The 22,704-nt window shown below is 34.1% G+C and overlaps 1 protein-coding gene across 7 annotated transcripts in view; it reads left to right on the top strand.

Annotated features, from left to right (window-relative positions):
- N4BP2 (NEDD4 binding protein 2) overlaps positions 1 to 16,205 on the top strand; it is a 110,453-nt gene extending 94,248 nt beyond the window's left edge. For 5 of the 7 annotated variants that reach the window (XM_014857204.3, XM_014857205.3, XM_070506002.1 and 2 more), the window contains 4 exons: positions 3,431 to 3,619; positions 4,843 to 5,011; positions 11,359 to 11,482; positions 12,762 to 16,205. In XM_014857204.3, the coding sequence (XP_014712690.2) occupies positions 3,431 to 3,619; positions 4,843 to 5,011; positions 11,359 to 11,482; positions 12,762 to 12,807 (528 nt within the window). In that variant the 3' untranslated portion in view covers positions 12,808 to 16,205. Of the gene's footprint in view, positions 1 to 3,430; positions 3,620 to 4,842; positions 5,012 to 5,761; positions 9,093 to 11,358; positions 11,483 to 12,761 lie in introns of those variants that run through there. The other 2 variants (XM_070506000.1, XM_070506001.1) reach the window with 2 other exon arrangements.
- Positions 16,206 to 22,704: the final 6,499 nt, after the last annotated feature.

Genomic DNA, 22,704 nt, shown 5'->3' with positions numbered 1-22,704 from the left:
AGCTTTACACATTATTTTTAAACAGAACTTTATCATCCTGCTATTCTTACTTATTAATAAGACCACTCAGGAATAGCTTGATCTGCTCCCTTTTTTCTTTGAATATTTCACCATCAATTAGTTGATTGATATGTAGGACTTAGGTGTTTATGTGATCTGTTAGTGCTATACATGGGGCAGGAACCAAGTGATACCACTGATGCCTGTGTTCAACATGGATAGATAGGTATGGTATTATAAGATATAGAGAGAGTACAAGATGATGATGAGTCCTTTAAGGTCAAACTGGGAATGAAGATTATTCTTTCTCTCTCTTGATAATAGAGGAAGGCATGGTGGGTCATTACGATGATAGAGGAGGTCATGGGGAAAGGGGCTTCTCAAAGTGGGAGATGATTGGAAGCTGTCATCAGAAAAGGAGATTTTGTGAGTTATGTAAACATTGGCCAAAATGTAAACTTTAAGTTACTCTGGAAATTTTTCTTAGCCTTTCTCACAAAATGTAGGCAGGTGTCACAACACTGATAAACATCTTCTAAGATGTGTGAGCAGAATAGTCTGTCTCTGATATTCCAGGACCCTAAGGGACCACAGATACTAAAGGGGAGTATCATGGTACCAGGAACATTTTGGTTTATCTGTTTTCAAGAAACTGACATTTCAAACTGTTTTATTAATACTTTTCTTCTTTAGGCTTTAATAAAATTTGTAAGATTGTTAACATCGGAAATGGTTTTGGTATTATATAGTACATCATGCTTTCAAGAGAATAAGTGGTACTAATTAGGTGAATTCCTAGGAAGCAGATATTTCACTTGGCTCCTGTTAATGAAGTTATAGTAAACCACATTACTGTGAAATGGATATAAAAATAAATCTTAGTTTTATTTTAAAAGAGAGTAGCTCTTTGAAAAAGCATTTCTCATTATATACTGTTTTTTTCTTTTTTAAAAATAAGAAGTGAAGGATCTCTTCCCAGAGAAACATCTATCATCTGTGTTTTTTAGTAGGAACACCAACAGAGACTCTAATGTTAAGAAATTTATGTTTATGTTTATGAATTTATCTTTATGGTGTTAGGCACTGTGGACTTTTCAGAGGTCATAGAAAGCTTTTTTATTATCCCTTCCCCCGAAAGTCTTTGATTTTGTCAGTGATGCAAACCATACACTCGTAGAATAATATAAACATTAATATGAAACAAGCTTGTGATTAAGTGCTGCCTACAGTGACATAAGGTTGTAGGTTCTATGAATATTCATATATGAGAGAGCGCCTTGTGTTCTTTCATAAAATAAGCTGGATATTTGTTGCAAAGATAAATTGACTGTATAGTCTCAGTTTTACAGATAATTGGCTCTGGTAATGAGTTAGGAGTATGGTGATGCCTTTATTTTATTCTTTTCTTCAACTCTTTCAAGCCTCTAAAGTTCTAGGTGCTAAGTAAGTACAATGTAATGAGTGGAGAAATTACACAACCAACTAATACTATATTTTAAATCAGTTTTTCCCAGTGTTTCTTGTCTTCTGAACTCCATTCATGGGCAGGAAATTTGAAAAAAAATTTTTTTATCAGTCAGCAATACATATATAATATGTCGACAAAAATAATCCATATCCAATCTATAAATGAAAATTTGGCTGAGTTTATTCTGAGCTTAAATCTGAGGATTATAACCCGGGAGAGTCTTTCCACAAAGGAACAGAGCACTCCCAAGAGGTGGGGGGGTATACAGGGTCATTATATACCCTCAAAGAGGATGTTTCACATATGATTGGAATGTCCCTTTTACAATAGTCGCGAGACTACTCTGTCGGCACAGTGATTGATGGAAATAGCAGATAGGTCTGTCTCGGTGAACACAGCAGGGTGGCAGTCTGTTGTCTCCAGCTGGGTGGTCACAGGTGAGCTGGGAGGTGAGTGCAGCAATCAGTTCCTAGCCTAAGGAAAAATGCTAATGTCGGGGGGAAGTTGCACCTTTATCTTAAGGGCCTTTGTTCTGGCCATAGGAAATGTCTAAGCAGATATGCAGTACGTGCTCAATAGCCAGTCAGGCCCTTTTGGAGGAAAAAAAAGAAGTCAGGCCGAATTAGGTTTATACCAAATGGCTTCCTCATATACTCCAATATATCCTATTGCTTGCCATTTTTATTTGTCAAATATATACATATAATTTTTAGTATATATTATATTATATAAAAGTTCAAATCAGTATTTTATTAAAGGTATTATAGAGTACATTATAGTTATACTCCTTGGTAATATTTCCAACTTAATGACAATTTTCAGGTTTTATAAATTTAACAAGCAACCTATACTATTTAATGTACTTTCAATTAATTATATCAAAAAAGCATGATTTGTTAAAAAAATTGAAGTTTATATTTTTGGGGAGTTTTGGGATTGAATGTTTATAAAATGTTCATTAAATTACTTGGTAGGGCTCCTAATGCCTGAAATTCTTTTAAACTTTTAAGAAAATCAACTTAAATCATAGTAGCTATTTTTCCCCCCTAAAGACATGCTAAGAAACATACCAGATTGCTGTTTGCAAGCAGTTTTCTGCAAATAACACTTTGGAGAATAGGATAAATGAAAAGCCATATTGGATATAGAAGTCATTATATTTTGCTGTTTTTTAATATAGACTTTATATTCTAGAGACATCTGGATGTACTAAGAATTTTGTTCAGAAAAATGCAATTTTCCTATTTGGTGGAGAGCAGTGAGGCAAATTTACATAATAATTATTTTCATTACCTTATGTTTTGAATTAGAGTCATTTTTGCTTTGAGATTTAAGTATCCATTTTGGGTAACAATTACTTGATAGATGACTTTTCACAAATCTTATTGAAATTATGTAATAGTCAACACTACCATAGTGGATAGTTTGTAGTCAACTGATTGAAAACTGGTCCATAAACATACTTATGATTTTTATTAACTACAGGCATGATCACTCCACATGCCCTTCTGTTTTAAAGAGAATATTATTCAATTATTTTATTGATTGGTTTTTTAAAAATATAAACTGAAATATGCCATTACTGCTTTCAATGACTGGACCCTTTGAATGGATTTTCAAACTAAAATTTGGAAAATTTTGCATTAGGTAAATGTTTTATTCTTTGAAAATCTTATATTCTCTGTTTTGGCTTGATTTTGTGACCTAATTATACTTTGGCAGCTTTAGAGAACTTTCAACATTTCCTAAGGTAAGAGTGGTTAAAGAAGGGGTACCCGTATGGCATGAAAAGGTTAATGATAGTTGCTGAGTGCATGACTTACTACGTAGACACTAGGAGAATCTGTTTTCTGAGAAGAAAGATGAAAAATAGTACTGCCCCATTTTCATATGCATTTTCTGAGGATAAAGCCTGTATTTCCTACTTTCTTCATATTTTACTTATTTTGTAACTTCTTATAGACAAAGAAAATGAAAGAGACTGAAGATGTACCAAGTGAACCATCTTTCCAGGATTTTGAGTACCCAGAGTATGACGACTACAGGGCGGAGGCTTTCCTGCACCAGCAGAAGAGGATGGAGTGCTACAGCAAGGCAAAAGAAGCCTATCGGATGGGGAAGAAAAACGTTGCCACTTTTTATGCCCAGCAGGTAAAGTAGAAAACCGATTATTATTATTTCTTTGTCACTCACATTGTCCGAACAGTCTTAAAGCAGATAAAACTCATATTGTGACAAGATTAAGTTATTCTGGGAAATGTAAGTTATATAAGTGACATAAATAAGGTATCCTAATAGATAAGAAATGTATGGTTCTGAGAATTTCATCTCCTTTGAAATGCCCCATTTCCGTGGTTGCTTTTGCCTTTATGGCATACATGAACTGCAGTTTACTCTGACAGTCCATGTTTTCTCTTAAGTTAGATTCCATCATTCAGTACTATTTCTAAACAGATACAGGTTTTCTGGAGGAAAAACAGCGTGATGTTAATATTGGCCATCTTATGGTGGGATTACAGGGGACTTGTGCTTTCCATCAGGTTTTAATTTTTAGTAATGTATCACTTTTATAGTGAGAAACAGAAAATTACATTAATATCTTTCAGGAAAGTAAAATTTCTACCTGGGCTCGTTTGGCATGGTATTACAAGAAACCTGCCTGATTTACTTTTTGTGGTTCCATGTGGCTTACTTTTTCATGAGAGAGCAGAGAAAAGTATCAAACTGTTCTAATGCTGTGAGCCCTAACAGCACACCTTGAGGGATGGCTTCAGGGGTAACTATAAGGTGTTGAAAGGGATGAGACCCAGGATTATCAAAGGATAAACCAGTGGATTTTTTTCTTGAGATGGGTGGTGTTTAAGTTTCCCTCTTCTTGATTTTTGCTTCAGAAAATATATAGGAATGATGATTCACTTGTTTAAGAACTGTATTATTAATCCACCAAAATTCACCTTAATTTCAGCTTATTCTTGCATATTAGCCCATTCCATTATTTAAAGTTTTAGATTTATTTATTTTCTTTTTTGAGGAAGATTAGCCCTGAGCTAACATATGGTGCCAATCCTCGTCTTTTTTGCTGAGGAAGACTGGCCCTGAACTAACATCTGTGCCCACCTTCCTCTACTTTATACGTGGGATGCCTGCCACGGCATGGCTGTGCCAAATGGTGCGTAGGTCCACACCCTGGATCCAGGCCGGCAAATCCTGGGCTGCTGAAGCAGAACATGCAAATTTAACCACTGTGCCTTCAGGCTGGCCCTTACTGTTCCCTCTTTTGTTCTGTCTTTTGTTTGGGGCACTGTTTGTTTCCTCATTGCCTACCAAGTAGCAAATATCAAAAGTGTTTACTGGTGATGTGTTCATAATTAAAGGGTAGTCTCCATGAACAGAAGATGAAAGAAGCCAATCACCTTGCTGCTGTGGAGATCTTTGAGAAGGTCAATGCCTCCTTGCTGCCACAGAATGTTTTAGATCTCCATGGGCTGCATGTGGATGAAGCTATAGAACATTTGATGACAGTTTTACAGCAGAAAACTGAAGGTAGGACTGTGATAATGACAAATTTTCAATAGAAAATATGTCTTTGCTTATGTTGATATAACTTGTAAACTCAGGAAATTCTGAATGTGCAGCCTGAGGATATCTGTGCCACATTTATAGATGTTTGTATTAGGCTCATTCTTCAAGGGATCCCTTGGGAAAGAATTCTCATTAGCATGACCATTAGCATTTAAAAAAAATTTTCCTGTTTCAGTCATTTGTATTCCTTTGTTGTATTTACTAAAGGGAGGGCATGGTGTAATCTGAGAATCATCTTACTTATAAATGGGACCTTTCAGAAATTATACGTCTTTGTTCAGTAGACATTTATCAAAGCTAACAGATGGGGCCGGCCCTGTGGCTGAGTTGTTAAGTTCGCACACTCCACTTCGGGAGCCCAGGGTTTCGCCAGTTCAGATCCTAGGCATGGACATGGCACTGCTCATCAGGCCATGCTGAGGCGGCGTCCCACGTATCACAACTAGAAGGACCCATAACCAGAATACACAACTATGTACTGGGGGCTTTGGGGAGAAGAAGGAAAAATAAAAATAATAATAAAAAAAAGAACATTAAGAAAAACCCTAACAGATATTTATTAGATATCAATTGTTCAATAGATGTTTAATAAAATACAGAAGTAAATAAGGTGATAGGATTTTTACAGACTTATCACAAAAGGCAGGATTTCTGAGTGTTTACAGTATGGTGATGTTCCCGTCTCCCTTTCTGCTTGTATTTTCTTTGCAGATCAATAGGAAGGGCCACTGCCTGCCTCTTGTCTAAGTTCTGCCTCTTCCCAGGGCTTTGGATGAGGATCTTTCTCATGCTTCCATTCAGTATCTTGTACTTCACATACATTAAAGTATCTTGTTGGTTTACCATCTTGTTTCCTTTTCATCATCAGATAGTAACACTTAGAAAAATTCATTCTGTTTTAGTTACCCTAGACTCTTAATACTAGAAGTCATCTCCTTTCACCACTACTAGAGTATTTTTGAATTTTCAACTTGGCTTTCTCTTCCATTTTATTGCGGAGATGTAGAGTATATGCCTGAGCTATACCTTGCAGCTCCATAGCTCCACGCTCTCATTGATAGCTATACTGTTCTGATTAATTGATTTATATACATTTTAGAAAGCTTTATACTATACTTTATATAGGTTTATCAATTCAACACATCATCACTTGTAATTAATTATTTGATTAAGTATGATTGATATAAAAGGTTGAAAATTCATGTATCATGAAAAGCATGTTGAAGAGGTTACAGAGGGATATACTAATCACTCATGAATCCAAGTAACAAGTGATAATAGCATTTGTCCATATATGCCTCATATCTTTTTTTTTTTTACTCTTCTCTTTGTGTTCTTCCCAATCCTTTTCTCTTTCTTCCCTCCTTTTCTAGTGGAAATCAACATGCTTCAGTTTGGTCTACAGTCTTCCTGGTCAATTTTTAAAATACCTTTACTATATGTATGTTCGTCCACTATAAGTCTATAGTACTCCTTTTGTGAATTTTAAAAAATGAATGTACATGGTATCACACTATATCATCAGCCAAGTCACTTATTTTATTTTCACCCAATACAGTTTTCAAGATCTACTTATCTTGGTGGATCTGGTCTTTTATTGTAACTGCTGTATAGTATTCTGTGAATGCATCGTAATGTATCCATTCCTCTGTCGACAGATATTTACTTGTAATATTACATTGAGCTTTATTTTGTATATCAACATGTGTATTCTTATCACTTTTTTCTGACATTTTATATTGAAAAATCAAAAACCTACAGAGAAACTGAAAGAATTGTATGAATAAATACCCGTATATCCTTTACCTAGATAGTTGTTAACATTTGGCCACATTTGCTTAATCTCTCTGAAATTTGCTGAACCATTTGAAAATAAGTAGTTAGACATTGTGGTGCTTTACCTCTAAATACCTCAGCATATGTATCTCTTAGGAGCAAATTTATTCTCCTACATGATCACAATAACATTATCACTTTTAAGACATGTATTAAACATTGTTACAATAATATTATCTAAAATGCAGGCCATATTCAAATTTCTCCAGTTGTATGGATAATGTCTTGTATAGCTGTGCCTTTTTGTCCCCCTCAGTCCAGGATCAGTCAGACATCACATTTTCAGTTGATTGCCCCATGTCTGTAGTCTCTTGTAATAGAGAATAGTTCTTCTCCCTGTTTTTTGTCTTCTGTGTCGACATTTTTGAAGACTCCAAGCCAGTTGTTTGCTAGTGTGTTGTGCAGTTTTAATTTGTCTGATTGTTTCCTTATGATTAGATTCAGTTTAAAATTTTCTTGGTAAAAATACAACATAGGGAATGTTAAGTTGCCCTTGGTGACTATATCAAGAGACTTACATGGTCAGATTGCCCCAATATTGGTGATGTTAAGTTTGATTTCTTAGCTAAGGTAGGACTTTATCAGATTTCTCTATGTAAATGTACCTTTTTGTAATTAATTAGTAATTTTTGGTGATTGATACTTTGTGACTGTGTGAATAACTGTTCTACAATATTTTGCCTGATGATTTTAGCATCCATTGATGATCCTTAGCTGAATCAATTATTATATTGGTGGTTGCATATTGATGTTTTATAATTTGTATTCATTCTATGTTTATTAGCAGGCATTCTTCAATAAAGTAGGGGATTCCCCTCCCCCGGTAGTTTTTTAAATAGAATTTTGGAAATGTAGGAGAAAATCTAGAAAACAATAAGAATAGAGATTAGAAAAGAGAAAATTTAAGAGCAGTTTAAATACATTATTTAATCTGAAGAAAGGAAAAACTCTCATATAGAAGTATTATAAGAGAACGTTCTGTCTATAGAGGATGAGTTAATCATTTATGCAATAAAATTTGATTATCTTCTGTATTCTAGATTCAAGGATAAAGCAGTGAAAAAGACACATAATCTCTGTCTTTATGGAGTTTGCTAATGGAGTGTGCTGTCTAGTAGAGTAGATGAGAGTGAACAAGTAGTTAACATAAATAATTTCCGTTGTGGTAAGAAAGTACAGGTTGCCATGGTGCATGTAGCGTAACTTCCAAAATCTCTACATAATCTGTTCCTTGGCCTGCCTCTCCATTCTCATCTTGTGTTGTGCTCCTCTTCCTTATCTGTATGTTTAGCTACACTGTCATTTCTTGACCTCCACACTAAGTTGGGCTACCCATTAATAGCCTCTCATAGTCTTCCTATGTATCACAGTCTTTATAAAAAGCTTATTGTGTAATTGATTATTAATTGGCCAAGAATTGAGTCAGTGATGATTATTAAATCATCTTTGTATATAGTGCCTTTCATTCAACACCCAAAAAAGTTGAATAAATGACTGAATAAAGGGTAGGTATTCCTCTGGTTTTATAGATGAGGAAACTGATGATTTAAAAAGTTTAATAAAATGGAAAATAATAAATGTTGGTAAGGATGTAGAGACTTGGAATTGCTGGTGGGAATGTTAAATGGTGCAACCACTGTGGAAAAAGTTGGCATTCCTTTAAAGTTAAACATAGAGTTACCATATGACCCAGCAGTTCTGCTCCTAGGTATGTACACAAGAGAATTGAAAACATGCTTTCTTCACATGAAAACTTGTACATGAATGTTCATAATAGCTAAAAAGTGGAAACCCAAATGTCCAATCAACTGAAGAATGAACAAACAAAATGTGGTATATCCATACAATGAAATATTATTCAACCATGAAATAGAATGAAGTACTGATGCCACAAATGGATGAACCTTGTAAACATTATGCTATGTGAAAGAAGCCAGATACAAAGGCGACATGTTGTATGATTTCTGTTTATATGAAATGTCCAGAATTAGCAAATTCATAGAAACAGAAAGCACATTGCTGGTTGCTGGGCCTGGAAAAGGAGGGAATGAAGAATGACTGCTAAGAGGTGCAGAATCTCTTTTTGAGATGATGGAATGTCCTGGAATTAGATAGTGATGATGGTTGCACAACAGTGTAGAATACTAAAAACCACTGAATTATACATTTTAAAATCGTGAATTTTATGTTATGTGAATTTTATCTCAATAAATAAAATTACAAGAAAAAAAAGAGTTAAATAACTTGTGTAATGTGATCCTTGGTCAGACCCAAGACACAAATTCTTTCTAGAAGCCAAGGCCCATGTTGTGTATGCTGCCATCTGTAGTTACTGGAAGTCACCAGCAGATGGTAGTATTGTTGAATGCAGATGTCTCCAGGGGAAAATCTGTAGCTGTGCCTTGTGTTGCTTTTAGTTATAAGATGAAAGGATTGTCAAAATTGGGGATGAATTAAAAAAATATATCTGAACCTATGTGCCTTGTGATTAAAATATACACCACCACCACCAATGAAGTCTTTTTGCTCCCAAATAAACCAGAAGCAGATCAATCCTTTAGATCTGACTATTACTTTATAGTAATTTACAGGGAATAGAAGAAAATGTTAAATGGCACCATGGGGATACAATCAGCAAAATACACACTGTGAAAATCTAGGATAAATGATCCAATTTTTTCAACAAATTGTAAAGAAAAACACAAGGGGAGGAAGAACCTTTAGATTAAAAGTATTTAAGAAATGTGTCAGCCAAATGCAACATGTGGGCTTATTTTTAACTCCAATTCAAATAATTTTTTTTGTAAAAAACATTTTTTTGAGACTATTGGGGGCAATTTTTAGCTATTTTAAGATGCTGATGGTATTAAGGGACTATTTTTAATTTTGTAAGAATGATGGTGACATTGTGGTTATATATATTTTTAAAGGAGTCCATATCTTTTTGAAATACTGAAATATTATGGTTGAAATGATAAAAACATCTGGGATATGCTTAAAAATGAGTTAAACAGTTTTTTAAAAGGTGATAAATGGTAGGAACAGCCTGAAATTTGGGAACCTAAACATATACATTCATTCAACAAACATCCTTTGAACACCTACTTTATTTGAGGCATCTGAATCTCACAGAGGACATTTCATAGCAATAAATGAACTATGGAAAGGTGAAGTGGTATAAAGGATTGACCTACCTGACAAGGGGAGCAGTAGAGAAAGAGCAATGAGAATAAATTATGGTTAGTTAAGAGATTTAAGTTTTTTTAAAGTAAACTTGTTTGTAATATCTCATATGTAAAGTACAATGCGTAAATTACAGTTGTTTAGCTTAAAAACTTTTTACAAAGTGAATACCCTCGTGTAGCCAGCACTTAGGGAGAGTTGAATTTTAAATGACGTATTGCTTAAAGGAATGGATATGGTTTAGAGTAGAAACGGAGATCTTAAGCAAAGAAGGAATTAGAAATGCAAGAGCAACATGTCCTCTTAAAATTCCAGGCTAAATATTGCCCTGGAGATGTGAGACTTGAAAAGCCATCTGTTTGTAGATCTGCTGGAGTCTTAGGGCAACTTAATGAGCAGAACATGGAATGTTTATATTATGTGTATATATATTTTATGCTAAAGATCAAAACTTGTTGCTATTTATAACTGAGGAACAAGTATTTATTAAATTCATTACATCAGCTCATTATTAACAGTTTTTTTGTTATTCTATTACAGCTATTATTGAGTTTCAGGATTTATTTATGTACTTGATTTTCAGAAAATCATATCCAAAGCAGGTGCTTTTAAGAGGCTCAGATTCGTTTGATGTTTAAGCATCATCTATGTAGAAGAGTTTCTTAAGTTAACAATTGATTATCTTAATAGTAGGACTGCAGTCTGTGCTATAATTAGTGGATTTGCTAATAGCTATTCCTGGGAGGGATATTCTAGAAAGCACTTGCTTTATATCCCATTTTACTGATGAGGAAACAGGCACAGATAGGCTAAGTAACTTGTCCATGGTCATCTCACAGTCATTGAGTGGCAGAGCTGCTAATCAGAACCAGCTGGCCAGCTTCAGAGTATTTCATTAATAGGGTTGTTGTGAAGATTCTTAGTTAATAAATACAAGTCACTTAAAGCTATACCTGATTCCATGCGTATAATAATTGCTTGGTATTATTAAATATTATTATATCATTATCATTATTTCAGAGAGAACTTCTGGTAGCACACACAAATATCCCTCTCTACAGGGGAAGAAACCCCTCTTAAGTCCTTAGGTGGGTGAATTGCTATGAGACTTCCATACCTACAGTGTAGATGAAACATACATTTTAAAACATTAATTTTGGGGCTTTTTGAGGTAATAAATCTCTAATCCCCATGAAAATAATTTTGTATGTGTTTGAGTGGTTGAAGTTTGTTTTCTATTGAGAATGTAGATAAATAAATTTTAACTGTTCCAATTCCTGCTGTAACAGAATTTGAGCAGAGTGGTGGTAAGCCCTATCTCTCTGTGATTACGGGCAGAGGGAGTCACAGCCAGGGAGGAGTTGCTCGCATCAAACCAGCTGTCATTAAATACCTCACAAGCCACAGCTTCAGGTGGGTATAGATTTCGGTTATGATAATGGCAATTGCCCTGTATAGAGAGTAAACACTCATGGTATGCTCAGAGCAATTTGTTAGAATAGTTAACTAAATTTAGCTATCTGATTTTAGCCGCAAATTTATACTTAAATTGTGATAGAATGTTCCCTGCAGGATTTGCGACATTCAGTAATCCAGAAATGAAGAAAAATGTGTTTGTTGTTGAAGTAATCATCTGATAAAAACTATTTCTATCATAAATTTAAAATTATAAAAGAAAGTAAATATATTTGTGTTTCTTTGATAATGTATTATCTAAGAGAATTAGATTATACATATCATACTGTAAGGTTGCTGTTTAATTATTTCTTTGAAAGAAAATATGTACTTGTAGATTTTGGAAAGAATTGGGAGTTTCTCCTGAAATATGCTTGTAATTTGAATGTGTTTAAACTTTAGTGGAAATGCTCCAGTCAGTATGAAGTTATACCTCTTCATGAGTTAAATGCCATTAATGATCTTAGCTGGCAAACATGAAATGTCCTTTTTCATTAAGTGATTATAATTCAATAACAGAAAATGAAAAGAAAAGTCCAAGCATAAAGATCTGTTGCTGGAAAGATTCCCTGATGATGGATATCATTAAGTACCCTCCTCCCCATTAAGTAAAACCTCCTTCTAGGTTTAATTAGTATGGCATATTTTTTTATGCCATGTAACGTGTTGTTTGACTACATTATAGAAAATGGTAGCATTAATTCTGAGCATGCAAACAGATGATGGTTCAGAGTAGTTTTACAAAAAGAGTAATAGACCAGAATACTATCATGTTGGGATTAATGATTTATTTTAGAGACTACTGTTTCTTTAAATTTTACGCTGAGGGAGTTGAAAGCGTTTCATAGCCTGATGAAGGAGACTTACCTCTTTTATTAGAGATTTCTTCTTGGTGCTGACTTAATGCACAGAAATAATGTAATGCAGACATCATCTTTTCCTTTATACATCAGGCTCTTCTTCGTGAGGGCCAAATTCAGGCTTCAGAGTTTTGAAAAATCTTAAATTATTATAACTACTAAGGAGTAACCCTCACCCTTAGGATTTTATTTATTTAGACAATAGATTAAAAGACACCTAAGTATAGATAATGGTCCTGGATGGTGGCTTAGTAAAGGAGAGTACTTTGATAGTAAATATTATATTTAACATAGGCATTTGGAATTGATTACAAGATACGTTCCTTAACCAGTTTGAAATCTCTCTCTTTAAAATAACTCTTTTCTCATTTCTGCAGGTTCTCTGAAATTAAACCAGGGTGCTTGAAAGTCATGCTAAAGTAAAATAAACGTCCTTGACTTACAAGTGTGAAGGTTTGTAGGTTGAAATTAGTTTTATTTGCAGTAAATTAGTTTTACTGTAAACGTGTTTTATTAGAAATAATGTCCAGTTATAAAACAGAAAAACATTATGATGATGTTTTTTACAATTCAAGAGAAGTTTAATTTTTTACTGAATCAAATGCCAAATATGTTGTCTGTTAAAAATATTAAAGAGAATTTTTATTGATTACAAATGTCGAAGAAACATACCGGCTGCAGTTTTAAAGTTTGAAGTGCTCTGATTCTTTCTCAGAGAGAAAATGTTACTTTTGTATTAATTATTGTTTGACGTTGAATAAAGTCCTAAAGGCTTCTCTGAGAGGCATTCAATTGCTTTGAGACTTGGTTCCTGCTCTCCAAAGGCTTATGTTAAAAGAGGAAAAAGCAGTGGTATCGCTCCTTAGAAATAGTGGTAACAAAAGCAAGGATATCTAGCAAAATGCTTGAATGTGTTTTGATTTCAGAAGTAAAAATATAAAATTATTTCATTTTGCTGTATCCCACAGGAAGGAAGACATGCTGTTGCACTTTCTTCTGCTTTTTATACGATCTTGATCTCTTACTTCTTGTTCCTTTCTTCTGTGTGTGTGCATTTTCCGGGAGGAAAGTTGAGTTCTGAGATTATGTTGCAGTTTTGTACTTCCATAGGCAGAAAAGTTTTCAGAGAAGAAGAAGTTGTTAGATATCTACCAAGTGTTGCTGTCTCATAGAACTGCTTATAGAATGGTCTGTGTAAGTGGTATTTAAGACAGTACTAAAGAGTTATGTTTTATATTTGAGGTATGTAATCTCTAAACTGCAGTAGGTCAAAATCCTATTAACTGAAAACAAAGATAGAAAACATTTTTGATATAATCATAAAAGAAATCGGTAAAATTTAAAGGTTTTTACCTTTATTTTTAAAAACAGCCAACTTTCTAAAAGGAAACTCATTAACTTCTGTTTTTTGGTGAGCTAAAAAGTCCTGTTAGTATGTTAATTGTTATTTCCTTTATACAGGTTTAATGTGGTAAAGTGTAATTTTCCAATATGGGACAATGGTTTAAATAAATTTGACTTTGGATGTGGAGAATATTTTCAACGTATATGATTTTAGCAAACAACTTTGTTGCTTTTTGATACAAAAAATCATTTGGATCAGGAATTATAGGATTGAGCTGAAAGAATGCTGAATTATAGCATCATTTCCCCAAAAGAACATTTTAATGAAAATAAAACTCAAAAACATGTTTTTTATACATCATGAAAGCATGCTTTTAAAAGAAGAGCCATATCACTGAATTTTATTTCCACAGAAATAAAAATATGTTTGTTACTTAGAAATGGTTAGTGACTGGCATTGAAGTATTATTCACATTCTTATGTTTGTAGTAGTTTGTTAAAAAAAGAAAAAATGCCAACAGTTTAACATACATTTTTTTTGTAATGTCTGGAAGAGTTGTGTGCATTAAAAATAAAGCAGTTCCTTTCAATAACTTATTATAAACTACAGTTGTTAGTTAATGAAATAAAATATTTCTGTGTATAAATTAATATGATTCAAGAAATGTGAATAACAATACTAAAACCTGGACTTATTTGAATGTATGCAGCTGCATACTCATTTTTCTGTTTTTTGTATTTCCTCACCCAGTTTAAAAAATCACCGTTTTTGAGCACTTCTGCTAGACTTATTTCAATATTAATGTAATTATGATTAATCGGGGAGCAGTCAAAAAGAACAAGAGGTGAGGTATTTTGTGAGCAGAAGCAAAATGAAAGAAGCTATGTTTTCCAAGCTGTATCAACTTTAATTTTATGCCTTATTTTGGTAAATCTCGTAGTATTTCTTCTTAATCGTTATTCATAAATATATAGGCAAATTTTGAGCATCATATGTGTTTTTTATGAAGTTGTTTAATCCTAACCTGCCTTCTACTCCACTGTCTAGCATAGTTTAAGCAACATATAATTATGAGAGAGAATTTTATAATCTCTTCCTTCTTGTTTTACCCATTTCTAAGTCCTAAATACCAAAGGTAAAGATAGTGTGGAGATTATCAAAGTTTTCATGTATTGGTGTATTTGTGCTAATACGTGAGTCATTAGAAAGGCTCTTTGCTAGCATCTGAATATTTTAAAAGTACAACACTTGTGTAGTTTGGAAGGTTTTAGTGACAGTTATATCCTTTCAGTAGTGTCTTACCAGTGGGAAAAAGAGAACTAATGTGGACACTCACAGGGGAAGTGGGGTTGCCTGGAGGGGACTCTTAACAGTACTTTTAATCCATCCACTTCCTTACTTTGAGATGAGAAGTGGAAGCATGCTGTCTTACATTTATTGGCTGTCAATATATCTCTATATTATTTTCAAGTTGAGAGTTTTTCAATGTATTAGTATTTCCATACTGTTTGCAATTCTGTGGCCTTTACCTATAGGATATATTACTTATTAGAAATCCTGACATCCTTTGAAGTGTCTTGTGTATTACAACACATTTTGAGAAGCTAAACAGTTCTGTTGGATTGTTTCCAGGCCTTTATTTTCATCTTTTTCTTTTTGGACTCGAGTATTTTGTATGCTTAAAAAAAAGAACATGTATAATAACAAGATTCGTTATTTCTGAGCTGGAAATTGGAAACTTCGAAACTCAGGAAATTGCTCTGACAATGTTTAACTGCTCTCAATGTAAGAAAATGACAAATGTGTATAAAAAAGACACGAAAATAACGTGTGCTGTTTTTTCCAAGTGCTTTTTCTAAGTGCTTTTCCATTGTGCAATGAGGTGAAATTTGATAATCTTTCTGTGTAATAGTTAAAATATTGCTTATTTTTATTTACATGATAAAGAAAACAGATTTAAATGTTTGTGTGGCCAAACAAAAAGTGTCATTTAAAAAGTAAAGTTTATGTAGAATGTATGTTAATGGTGCTTATTTTTAAAATGTAATTCAAGTTTACAGTGTTACTTAATGCCTCTTCACAGAATTTAATAGAGAAACAAGGCTAGAATACATCTACATCCTGAAGAGCCTTTTATAACTTCACATTGTATGTTGACAAATTTTGTTACTTTCCTTAAAGTTGAGTAATTGACTTTCATGGTCCAAATGATGAACCTGTTATTAACAAATGGTTGAATTGACCGTGAGACTTCGCATTAAAATACAATATTGCAGCTATCAGATGGAGAATATATTATAAAATTTTCAGACAGTGTATCAGAAACGAATTGTTTTTATTTGTACTATAAATAAAATGTAATTTTGCTGTTAACGCTGTACTTTTTTATTGAAAATGTTTTATAGCTTTGCTTTTTAAATTTCTTATGAAACCATTTGCAAATTACGTGCTTAATTTAATAAAATACTTTAGCCACAGTCCAATGTGAGGAAATCCTTCATTTGATGTGGTAGGGTTAGTTGTTTAAATATTAAAATATATTTTTATGTGTTACATGGTAATTTCAAGGGAAAAGGATCCTAAAAATTTCATTTCTGTGCCACATCTTTTCTTCTAGTTTAAATTATTTTGCTATAGCAAATAGCTTATAGCTATTATCAAAATTAAGAATTGTCTCTCTAAGGGACTCAAGTAGTATTTTAGTTAATATTAAAGACCTTTGAACTTTATTCAACTCCAAAGCGGAATAATTTCATTCACTTAACAAGGACTTAAAAATATTTATTTAACAAATATTTATTGAGCACTTGCTATTGAGGATGCAGTGTAAGACAGAACTTCTATCCACAGGTATAAAAAATTATTCTCATCAACTATTTTGTGTATAGTGATTTATACTATGGAACACTTTCATGCCTGTTGTATTTTAAGTCATACAAGAATCTTATTAGATAAGTGGTGCTACCGACTTTAACAAGTAAAGACACAAAGGCTTAGAGAATTTGATTGATTTGTTACTTAGTGGCAGAGGTAAGACTTGAACCTGGATTCTCTGACTTGTAGTATAGAGCAACTTCATATGTCATAAGAGTAAGAATAATTACTTAAAAAGAGAGAATATCCTAATATTCCCATCTCAGAGAGATTTGACTTCACAATATATGTCTATGAAAATCTGCCATTTATAAATCTACCTTCCTCCTTTATCCAAAGGAACCTGATATTATGGATTTTCCCAGTGGCAAAGATAAAAGTTTATTTCTCTCAATATAAAATTCCAGAGACAGAGTCCAGGACTTATGGGTGTGTTCTTTTCCATGAAGTTTTTTGGGATTTAAGATCCTTTTTGCTCACTACTCTACCATACCTGAAGTGTGGCCCTCATTTTCCTAGACCAGGGTGGGTGGCTAGAGCTCTAATCCTGTCTACATTTTATTGGAGGAAGGACAAAGAAGAAGGGAGCCATGGGCAAGTGCCAGTGATCTTTTATAGAAGATTTTTGGAAGCTGCCATAGGACACTTCCACTTACATCTTATTAGCCAGAACTTAATCACATGGTCACATCTAGCTGCAGGAGATTACATGTTTTTTGATCACTGAATGCCATAATGTGAAAATTAATTTTTGATACATTCCTCCCAGAGATCTTTGTTGATGACTACTATGTGCTAGGAAGAATAAAAAGGAAATCACAGTTGCATATGTTTTAACTTAAATATTCAAATGAGTCATCAACATGGCTGATGGAATGGGCTTTCAGTTGATGACTTAACTGCTAATGAGATTGCTTTTGATCTGATAACTTGGTGGTGGCAACTAGATTAGGTGTGTAAGTTATTTCTAGTGATACTGCTTAGTTAATATATTTGCATATTGCCTTTTGTGTTTTCTTAAACATTTATTAATCACATCCATGTCTGAAAGCTCAATACTTGTTGCAAGTGATTTAAAGCTAAGTAAACTTTAGGGAGATATGAACGTGTATGTCCTAAGAACTAGAAACTGCATTTAAAGAAAGAACTGTGGAAGCACTGGAGAGGAATAATTCTTTTTGGAGGTGGTAACTTTGAGCTTTGCTTTCATGATTGAAATCTTTAAATGACTTTCTGTAGAAAAAAGATTAAACACTTCAAATTCATGGATTTGTACATATATAACCATACAATTGTACCCTTCATAGGTTCTGAAGCACTCCTCTGGGTAATCTTGATTTATTTAAGTTTAATTTGCTAGAGATTTATTTAATTTTAATAGCTAATTAAACGTTAGCATTTTAATTTTAAAGAAGTTTCAGAATTTAAATTAATTCCTTAACCCAAGGAATGACTATATTTGGAGGTAGAGAAATAATAGAAAATGTGATCAATCAGCAGTTCTATTTGTGGTCTCATATAGGAGCAGCTGCAGGGTTTGAGGTCAGGATGTAGAATGAAGTGATGGGGGCTGGCCCCATGGCCGAGTGGTTAAGTTTGAGTGCTCTGCTTCAGTGGCCCAGGGTTTCGCCTGCTCGGATCCTGGGCACGGACCTAGCACCACTCATCAGGCCATGCTGAGGTGGCATCCCACATAGCACAACCAGAAGGACCTACAACTAGAATATATAGCTATGTACTGGTGGGGCTTTGGGGAGAAGGAAAAAAAAGAAGATTGGCAACAGATGTTAGCTCAGGTGCCAATCTTAAAAAAAATAATGAGGTGATGGAGTTATCCCCTTTTTTCAGCTTTATTGAGATCTAATTGACGTTTAACATTGTGTAAGCTTAAGGTGCACAATGTGATGATTTGATATGTGTATATATTGTGAAATGTTTACTGCAAAAAGGTTGGTTAATGTATCCTTCACCTTACATAATTACCCTTTTGTTGTTCTTATGGTGAGAACATTAGAGCTCTACACTCATAAAAACTTTAAAGTATACAATGGTATGTTAACTGTAGTCACCATATTGTACCTTAGATCCCCAGAACTTATTCATCTTGTAACTGAAAGTTTGTACCATTTGACCAACATTGTCCCATTTCCCCCACCCTTCAGCCCCTGGCAACCACCATTCTACTGTCTGTTTCTATGAGTTCAATGTTTTTAGATTCCACATATAAGTGAGATTGAGATCATACAGTATTTGCCTTTCTCTGTCTGATTTATTTCACTTAGTACCCTCAAGGTTCATTCATATTGTTGCAAATGGCGGGATTTCCTTCTTTTTTATGTCAGCATAATATTCCACCACATTTTCTTTATCCATTCATCTGTTATGGACACTTAGGTTGTTTTCATGCTTGGCTTTTGTGAATAATGCAGCAATGAACATAGGAATACAGATGTCACTTTGAAATACTGATTTTGTTTCCTTTGAAACAAAGTTGGGTTGCTGGGTCATATGGTAGTTCTATTTTTAATTTTTAAAGGAATCTCCATACTGTTCCATAGTAGTTGTACCAATTTACATTCCTACCAACAGTATATCAGGGTTTCCTTTTCTCCACACCTTTGCCGGCATTTGTTATTTCTTATTTTTTGATAATAGCCATCCTAACAGGTTGGAAGTGATGTCTCATTGTGATTTTGATTTGCATCTCCTTGATGATTAGAGATGTTGAGCACCTTTTCACACACTTGTTGCCCATTCGTATGTCTTTGGAGAAATGTCTATTCAACGCCTCTGTCCAGTTTTTAATTGGATCTGTCTCCTTTCTTTGCTGTTGAGTTGTATGAGTTTCTTGTATTTTGGATGTTAACCCTTTATGATTTGCAGATATTTTCTCCCATTCTGCAGGGTTTCCATTTCGTTTTGTTGATGGCTTCCTTTGCTCTGCGGAAGCTTTTTAGTTTGATGTAGTTCTACTTGTTGATTTTTGCCTTTTTTTGCCTGTGCTTTTGGTGTCATATCTAAAAAATCTTTGCTAAGACATGTCAAGCAGCTTCCCCTCTGTTTTCCTCTAGAAGTTTTACAGTTTCAGGTCTTACGTTTAAATCCTTAGTCCATTTTGAGTCAGTTTTTGTGAGTGGTGTAAGATAGGGGTTCAGTTTCATTCTTTTGCATGTGAATATTCAGTTTTCCCAATACCGTTTATTGAAGAGATTATCCTTTCCCCATTAAGTAGTCTGGGCTCCCTTGTCTAATATTAGTGGGTTTATTTCTGGGCTCTAGATTCTGTTCCGTTAGTCCCTGTTTTTATGCCAATACCATACTGTTTTGATCACTGTAGCTTTGTAATATAGTTTGAAATCAGGAGGTGTGATGCCCCTAGCTTTGTTCTTTGTCAAGGTTGCTTTGGCTATTTGGGGTCTTTTGTGGTTCTCTGTGAATTTTAGGATTGTTTTTCCTATTTCTGTGAAATAATGCCATTGGAATTTTTTTTTTTTTTTGAGGAAGATTAGCCATGAGCCAACATCTGCTGCCAATCTTCTTTTTGCTGAGGAAGACTGGCCCTGAGCTAACATCCATGCCCATCTTCCTCTACTTTATATGTGAGACACCTGCCACAGCGTGGCTTGCCAAGCAGTGCCATGTCCGCACCCGGGATCCGAACTGGTGAACCCTGGGGCCGCCGAAGTGGAATGTCTGGATGATTTATCCATTGTTGAAAGTGGAGAATTGGAGTCCCTTACTATTGTATTGTCTGTTATTCTCTTCACATCTGTTAGTATTTGCTTAATATATTTATAAGCTTTGATGTTGGATGTGGATGTGTATGTATTTCAATTGTTATATTTTCTTGATGGCCACTTTATCATTATATAATGACCTTCTTTGTCTCTTGTTACAGTTTTTGACTTAAAGTTTGTTTTTTCTGATATAAGTGTAGCTACCCCTGCATTCTTTTCATTTCTATTTTCGTGGAATATCTTTTTCCATCTCTTCATTTTAAGCCTATATGTGTCCTTTATGCTGAAGTGAGTCTCATGTAGGCATCATATAGTTGGATCTTTTGTAATCTTTTCAGCCACTCTCCACCTTTTGATTAGAGAATTTAATCCACTTACACTTTAATTATTGCTTTGTAAGGACTTACTGCCATCTTGTTAATTGTTTTCTGGCTGTTTTGTGGTTCCTTTATAACTTTCTTCTTCTCTTGCTGTCTTCCTTTGTGAATTGATGATTTTCCATAATAGTATACTTTGATTCCCTTCTCTTTATCTTGTGTATGTCTCTTACAGGTTTTTGTTTTGTGGTTACCCTGAGGCTTACTTAAAATATCTTATAGATATAAGTCTATTTTAAGCTGATAATTTAATTTTGATCGCATACAAAAACTCTATTCTTTTACTCATCCCCTCGCATTTTATGTTTTTGATGTTACAATTTATGTCTTTTTATATTGTGTACCAACAAATTATTGTAGCTATAGCTATTTTTAATATTTTTGTCCTTTAACATTTGTACTAGAGTTAAGTACTTAACACACCACCATATTAGAGTATTAGAGTATTCTGAATCTAACTATATACTTGCCTTTACCAGTGTGTTTTATATTTTCATATGTTTTCATGTTACTAATTAGCGCCTTTTGTTTCAGCTTGAATGACCCCTTTCAGCATTTCTTGTAAGGCAGGTGTAATGGGGGTTAACTCCCTCAGCTTTTGCTTTTTGGGGAAAGTCTTTATCTCAAATTCATTTCTGAAGGACTGCTTTGCTGGGTAAAGTATTCTTAGGTAGCAGTTTTTTCTTTTAGCACTTCAAATATTTCATCCTATGCTTTCCTGTTCAGCAAGGTTTCTGCTGAGAAATCTACTGATAGCCTTATGGGGATTCCCTTAGATGAGAGAATTTTTTTTTGTTCTTGTTGCTTTTTTTAAAAGTTTTCTCTGTCTTTGATTTTGGGCCATTTTATTATATGGTTTAGAGAAGATTGTTTTGGATTGACATTATGGGATGACTTGTTAGCCTCATGAAGTTGGATGTCCAAATCTTTCCCCAGGTTTGGGACGTTCTCAGTCATTATTTCTTTAAATAAACTTCCTGCCCCTTTCCCTCTCTTCTCCTTCTGGGACTTCAGTGATGCATAGATTTTCTGTTAATGGTGTCCCTTAAGTCCCATAAGCTTGCTTCATTTCTTTTCATTCTTTTTTCTTTTTTGCTTCTCTGACTAAATAACTTCAAATGCTCTGTCTTTGAGCTCACTGATTCTTTCTTCTGTTTGGTCCAGTCTTCTGTTGAAGCTCTCTATTGAATTCTTCAGTTCAGTCATTGTATTCTTTCAGGTTCAAAATTTGTTTGGTTTCTTTTTTTATGTTTTCTGTCTCTTTACAGTTTTGTTCTTGTATTATTTTCCTGATTTTGTTATGTGTTCTCTTATAGCTCCCTGAGCATCTTTAGAAGAATTATTTTGAATTTTTGTTGGGCAATTCATGTATCTCCATTTCTTTGGGTCAGTTACTGGAAATTTACTGTGTTCCTTTAGTGCTGTCATGTTTCTCTGATTCTTTGTGATCCCTGTAGCCTTGCATAGGTGTTTGCACATTTGAAGAAGCAGTTTCTCTTCCAGACTTTATGGGCTGACTTTGGTAAGGAAAGACCTTCACCTGTGGGTGGGGGCACACTGGAGCATGCTATATCACTTATTTACAAGACAGCACAAAACAGTATACTGAATATGGTTTCCTTCTTTGGATTGAAAGCCATCAGATGAAAATATCCTTTTAAACGGGAGCTATGAAAACACACATAGATAACCTTTATTTGATTGCAACATTAACTTTTCAGTACGTAGATTGTGTTTTATTATACCAGTGGTATAATAAATGAGGTTCTATTAAAAATGAGGTTCCAGAATATTGTCCTATGAAATTTTGAGAAATCTGGAGTGCCCTCTAAGGAAAACAAAAACCATTAATAGCATCACTATAACCACTGGATTTGGGACAAATCATACTTGCAGCATGCTGAACAGGAGAGGAAGATGGGAAATTTATTTGGGAAGGATCAGTCTGCACTGTTCAAGACTTAGGAAAGAAAGTCAGTATCATAGA

This window comes from Equus asinus, chromosome 3 (genome assembly GCF_041296235.1).
Source record: "Equus asinus isolate D_3611 breed Donkey chromosome 3, EquAss-T2T_v2, whole genome shotgun sequence".
NCBI lineage: Eukaryota > Metazoa > Chordata > Mammalia > Perissodactyla > Equidae > Equus > Equus asinus.
Note: the sequence above shows the minus strand (reverse complement) of the source record. Positions and strands in the feature narration are given on the sequence as shown.